This window comes from Anneissia japonica, unplaced genomic scaffold (assembly GCF_011630105.1).
Source record: "Anneissia japonica isolate Jap-2015-1 unplaced genomic scaffold, ASM1163010v1 scaffold1889_len2455224_cov183, whole genome shotgun sequence".
NCBI lineage: Eukaryota > Metazoa > Echinodermata > Crinoidea > Comatulida > Comatulidae > Anneissia > Anneissia japonica.
Window position 1 is genome coordinate 345,091 of NW_022752980.1, and position 7,027 is coordinate 352,117.

Sequence of the window (7,027 nt, forward strand, 5' to 3'; positions counted from 1 at the left end):
TAATGCAAAACATATAATTATTTTATTGAGTAAATGTAAAACAATGCTACAAAAATTAATTAATACAATGAAGTACACAAGCTTAAAGGCTGTTTTTCACTACTCGAATTTATTCGCTCGAATCGAAAGTGTCGATTCATGCACATGCGCATTCACATCTCTATCTGAGTTTTTCGCTTCAGCGAATCGAAGTCAGTAGTTCGAACGTTTTCTACTTTTGCGAAGCGAAAACAAAATGCGGAACCAATCAGAGCTCAGGAAGCGAGCCGACGCGTTCAATTAGCGCTAAAATTCGTCTATTGTGGAAAATAGACTTAACAAGGTTTTACTGATTTTCCAATTTTAATTAGATTAATTGTGACATTTGTTGTTAAGTATAGACAATATGCGAAATATTATGTTCCATTAATAATGCGTTTAACAGAAGTCACGTTTTAAACATGTGTGTTCGTATAGGCGCTAACGCTAGGTTTTTATTGCTACAAATATGCAATGAAGGGCGTGATAATTCATCAATTCTTCTCAATCTTTCATTTTTTTGTTACTGAGAAATATATAATTTAAGGTTATTGGATCAACTGCAAATTATGCAACATAATCAACATTTTGAACATTACTGACCAATCAAAACAGACCAGAAAGAAATATGCGCATATCCCATCAGTACGCAAATTTCCGTAGGTTGAAGCTGTTTAAAGTGTGTTTTCCACTAGGCGAAATTTATTCGCGAGAATCGAAAGGTCGGTTCATGCACATGCGCATTCAGACTTCTACTAGAGTTCTCGCTTTAGAAAAATGCGCGACCAATCAGAGAGCGAACCGACGCTTTCGATTCGCGTGAATAAATTCGTCTAGTGGAAAACAGGCTTAAGATTCTACACCTTGGCAACAATATCCACGGGGCGAGACTTGGAAAGGTGCATAATATTTAAGCGCATGCGTAAACTATACAAATCGAGTTTGTTGTGTGACTAACTGTCCTCAGTTTTGTTGTCATACATCACAAAGTGAGATTGCGTACGCGCTAAGCTAAATCTAATACTTAACATTCATTTATACGTAACAAATTCATCAACCCCTTTAACAATAATATTTTGTGTACATATATCTACATAATTAAAAAAAATCGACCAAGTAAAGATTATATATGCTGAAATAATATGGAAGCATACATTACGAGTATGCATTAAGTAAAATATACTAAAATTATTGAAAATATATCATTTAAACATTGTGTCGCCTCAAACGACTGAATATGATTCCTGTCATGTGCTAAGCCAATAAATATGATTAAATAGGAATTTAATTACCAACTTTATATACTTTATATGCAATTACAGTACAAGCTCTCAAACAAAAGCTCTATATAACATTTGAAGTTTTTGTAGAAAAAATGTCACTATCAAGGTATAAGATTGTAAGTACTATTTAGGAACAGTCGGTTGGTTCAATAACTAACAAAACTATAGGCCTACGTGGTTTGTTTTTTTTCATTCAAATATGTCTTAATTAAAATCGTCCGAAATATTGATATTGAATAAATGAAAAATATAATAATAATAAATAATAATAATTTTAGCCAATTTCCAGTTGGAATTAATTAAAATGTGGAATTGTATGTGAGAGTGCCAGAGTACGCATCAAAGAGACATCAAATTCTACTAAGCTATCACAGACAGTCGTGACCATATTAAGAAAGCTTTGATCACCATAATGACGACTTTTCTGGGTTTTCAATCAAACTTAAAAATCAGAAGGTGCTAGGTGCTAGATAAATAAATAACATAATACCGGAGTAAAGTTTGTCAAATTTGCAGAACTCTATTCGGAATTAAATCCTATACCAGAGAGAATGAAAATTAAAATGCAACTTAAAAATATTATTGGAGGAAACTATGGTTTAAGATGAGGCTTAAATATGTGCTAGAATTCAGAAGTTTATATTTATATAAATATTCTGATCTTTAATTATTTATGGGGAAGTGGGTTAGGGTTTTTATTTTATTGAATATCCCACCGGAAATAAATATGTCTGGCTTTTGTGAATTAATTACGTTATGTAGTTGTTTTTACTAAATTGAAAGTAAGTCATCATTTTATCAGAACTTTTAAAAGTCTTAAGATTTGAGGCTGATTCCGCAAAATTGAAGGAAATCATTTTTGCCGAAAACTGAGTGAGTGCGCAATATAAAGAAGTTACTTGCATTTTTGATAACATTCACCATCTGTAAATAAAATGAAGTAAATAATTAATTATTTTATATTTTAAAAAGTGTTCATAATAATCTAGTGTAGTCTTTTAATGATTGTTATCACTATGAACATCACTATCATTTTTACATATAACCTGCAGCTATAAACATTGTTAATTAAAATGGTATACACTATTATCATTATTACTGTACTATACTATAATATATATTAGTACTATAATAATTGCTGCGACTAAAGGTAACGTCAAATAGTTGCACGGTACGAGTATAACATGGTTAGCCATTGAAAAGTTTGATATACCAATATAACAATTTTACAACACCATCTTTTTACAAAGAAAAAAATACACTCGAAATTAACTCATTATAATTAATATTATTTTATTAAAAACCTACTTAGTATTTGTATGGTCCTGGTGGATATCCGTGTCCGTATCCTGGCTGGGGATATGGGTTTCCCTATAAAAAATAAAAAAAAGTGCATCGAGCATGTCAAAATATGTATTAGTGCATGTATGTACTGAATAAACAATATGTTTGTAACTTCCATTAACTTCAGGTCTAAAATAACTTTGAATACATACATCGTGGCGCCAGGAAGTGGGATTCGATGTCCCGGACGGGAAGGCTGAACTCCCTACAGCTTTGTTTCCACACAATCGCTACACGTTATGGCAGATAGCTTTCGGTGATCTGATTGGTCGGTCGAAGGGGACTGCAACGCAGTACAAGGATTGAACTGAAAGCACTGTAGCGATTTTAAGGAAAGCAGGCTTGAGCATAAATGGGCTGGGCCAGGGGAAGTCCGTACCCCTGAGAAGGGTCCAGAGGGCGACTATGTTTCCCTCTGCACTTCCCCACCACCACTGCCCCTCCACTTTACAAAATACTGTACAACATTTTTCTATTACTTACGCCAAGTGGATCAAGTGCGATACAGCACTCTGTGAAAACAGCGATGATTGATAGTATCAGTAAGCTACAGTAGATGACCATTAGGACAGAGTACACTTGATCTACATACTGCCATTCATCCGCTGTGTTGTTCAGGTAGTCATACACATCATACGTGACCAGGGCAATTGTGGTGCCAATAATGATGATTATGATAAGGTTAGCTACCATTGCTATCCAAGCCGTCTTATTATAAGAAAATGCATAAGTCAAATTAGAATTTAGGGAATAGTTATAATTGGTATCTATATCATCATCTTCAACATCATCATAATCATCATCATTATCTCATCATTGTTATCACCAACAACAAAATCATCATTATCACAATGATAATAATAATAATAATAATAATAATTAATAATAATATTAATAATAATAATATTTAATAATAATAATATTTAATAATAATAATAATTAATTATTATTATTATTATTATCATCATCATCAATGTTATTATTATTATCAATATTATTGTTTTATTATTATTATCGTTATTATCATTATTATCATACCATATATTATCTTATCTATTATCATTATAATATTATAGTATATTATAATATTTATTATCACCATTAATATTATTACTATCAACATTATTATATTATTTTTATTATTATTTTTATTATTATCATCATCATCATCGTTATTATAATTATCATTTATTATTATTATTATCATTATTATTATTATCGTTATTACCATTATTATCATTATCATCATTATTATCATACCGTGTTATATTATCATTATAGTATATTAAGTATTTATAGTGCTATTAGTAGTTTTCTTTATTGTAATTAATATTATTATTTTTTCTTCTTTTTTTTTCTTTTGGTTCATATTTAGGCCTTAGGCCTATTATTGTCTTTACTATAACTTTTACGTCTACAGTAGGCATGTGTATTGAGGAATGTATTTTTAATTTCATTGTCCAATTAAAAATTAGACAGAAAAATAACTAGTAATACAAGAAAATGTTATAATTACCGATCTTTGACTTCTTTTTCCGGACATCTGAATGCCAGACAAAACATTGCCGACTCCGACAGCAAAAACCTAATGTTAAAAGTTAATTCAAACAGAAATTAAAATAATAATAAACAGAATGTAAATTTTGTTTAGGCAACCAGTATTTCTATGCGACATATCATATAAATTATATCTTAAAAATTAACGAAATGGTATCTACACATAAATATATAGAACATAGCATACTCCTATCATTAGAGCTAAGTGATGGCCCAAATTATTCCTACTTTTTGTACTTAAGACCCCGGTCCAAATCCAGTAGCGTCGGGTCCTAATTAGAGTCAAATATTGCCCTGATCTTTGGATAATGCTCTCGACAATGTATGCGTTGGTACTGAGACGCATTGGCCACCGAGGGTCCGAGGGTCCAGGGGTGTATCCAGCCACAATCCCACATTAGTAATGACAAAAATATAATCAACTTAAAAAAAACAAAAATGAAATCAAAATCATAATTTGTTTCATTTTACATCACTTATAGGGAATAAAAAATGTAATAATTGTCATAATGATCATCATCATTATCATGGTAATGAAGTTGAAACTGATGTTTAAGAGTAAGAAAATTGTGACCGTGAGTAATTAATGAACATGATTACAAAAGATGATAAAGAAAACGAGGACGATGGTGACTACGATGGTGTTGATCGTGATGACGTTGATGACGACGACGACGACGAGAGAGATGATTATAACGACCACGATGAAAATGATGCTGACGGATGACAATATAAGATGATGATAATAATGTTGTTGATTAAGTTTAATGATGATAATTATGATGATAATGTTGATTGCGTGTGAACTGCAAAGACAGTCAATCTGTAAACGTGTCTATATTTACCATTAGTCCGGTGTAGCAAACAATTGGTGAAATACCGTGGTCAATGGTGGAAGTCGTTAAGTAATTAAGTAGTTGCATGCCTATTAAAACTAACAGCATGCCACTTATGGTCATCACGGCACCTGTAAACAGGGTGAATGTCTGACGAAACGACAACTTCATCTTTTTGGTTGGATAAGGAGGCAGCGAGAAGTTTCTGAAATAAATATACATATAAGAGAGATTTAAGGCCAGTTAAACAAAAAAAAAGTAGTTTCTCGTCCTAATATTTTGAAAAAAAAATGAGATTGAGGGCAGTTTTTTTCCCTCTGAGATGGCAAATCCAAGATGGTCGATGGGAAACAGCTACTACTTTCTCACTATCAGACGTGATTCATACCATAAATGTATCCCCAACCACGAACCGTATCGAGAGAGGAATTTCACTGATGCGAGTTAGCCAGATTTTTGTATATTTCGGGAAAAATGGAGGGGTTATAGAGAAAATGGACATGCGAGGGGACGAAAAACTAGTATTTTATCTTTATTTGACCTAAATATCGTAATCATAATATAAGAGGAATGTTTTTTCCCTACCTGACGTGATTATCGCACTCAGTGCTCAGTAGGCGGCCTAAGTTCCCAAATACTTACGAAACAATCTCGCAAGTGATTCGGGTGGGAATCAAACCATCAAACCAACGACCTCCAGATAACTAGTCTGATGTCTTTAAAAATAATCGGCTTTTATGGGCCCTAATAAACGAACATTTTGTTGTTTCCGTTTACTTCCGTCAAACTTCGTTTCATTCATGTTATTATTCAATACGAATGTCAGATTCAAATACGGAAATATGAATATTTTAAACAAAAGCACAAGAGGAAAAGAAAAAAATCGTTGTAGAAACCAAAATACTACACATTTTTATTTGATTTATTGTAGCGAAAGGCATTTGTTATCCTCCTCTCTATTATTATAGCAATTGTTAGGAGGGACACACAAATAACAAATACTCTAGGTCACAAATAGCAGAAAAGATTCCAATCGTTAATGTAAATACAAAGGCAACTTAGACATATTTTCTTACCGTTTATCCTGATACATTTCTTTGCTGCCAATTTAGCCTATATTAACAAAAATGTGATTGGCCTATGGCTGAGAGTTGTTCTAGGCTTTTTACAGTAACCATTGAGCAACAATGACGCCAAAACAATACCCAAACCATTTAAACCCTTGTTATGCATATTTTACGCCAGTAGCCAGTATTCATCCATGGACCTCGCCTTATTGATAAGAAAAGCTTAACAATGAGTTAAAACCACTAAAGAAAGACGAACAAACAGAGTGGCATAGGCCAATACGGCACGAACACTCACTACTTGGGGTTACAGTGGAGTAAAACCCGGCAGCAACACATATCCCATTGAATTCAATTGTAGTCGAGTGTCCGAAGGCCCCAACCTCCTTAGAACACCCAACACTATGTTTGCAAGCCTGTAAAAGGCACAAAACCAGCAAATTGAAATAGTTCCTGGTCATGAATGTATTATGTACAGCAACATCCACGACAACATATTCATACACTTCTGTATACAATACTTAGAAACTAACATTTAAATGGTAACGTGAAGTCAAGGGCTACTAGAATTCACAGGAAAATGTGTATCATCTTTTTTAGAAAGTCACCGAGCACGGAGATTATGGTGCACTTAAATAACAATGTATAAGCATGTACGATGGTCAAAAATATTCTTTGAAAATAAAGTTGACTCTATGGTTTAATTAATAGCAGTCACACAATATAATAATATAATATAATAATATAATATATAATATAATAATAATAATATAATAATTTCGAATAGTATTGTCATTTTTTTCAACCTTAACATATATCTGTTAAAGTATGTATATATATATATATATATATATATATATATGGAAATATATACATATATATACATATATATACATATATATACATACATATATATATACAT

The 7,027-nt window shown here is 32.0% G+C and overlaps 1 protein-coding gene across 4 annotated transcripts in view; it reads right to left on the reverse strand.

The window, feature by feature from the left end:
• Positions 1-7,027, reverse strand: part of LOC117122589 — a 10,875-nt gene continuing 3,848 nt past the window's right edge. For 3 of the 4 annotated variants that reach the window (XM_033268221.1, XM_033268224.1, XM_033268223.1), the window contains 5 exons: positions 5,048-5,243; positions 4,162-4,230; positions 3,129-3,353; positions 2,610-2,672; positions 1-2,225 (listed from right to left, as the gene is read on the reverse strand). In XM_033268221.1, coding sequence (XP_033124112.1) covers positions 2,610-2,672; positions 3,129-3,353; positions 4,162-4,230; positions 5,048-5,243 — 553 coding nt within the window. In that variant the 3' untranslated portion in view covers positions 1-2,225. Of the gene's footprint in view, positions 2,226-2,609; positions 2,673-3,128; positions 3,354-4,161; positions 4,231-5,047; positions 5,244-6,114; positions 6,263-7,027 lie in introns of those variants that run through there. The other variant, XM_033268222.1, reaches the window with a different exon arrangement.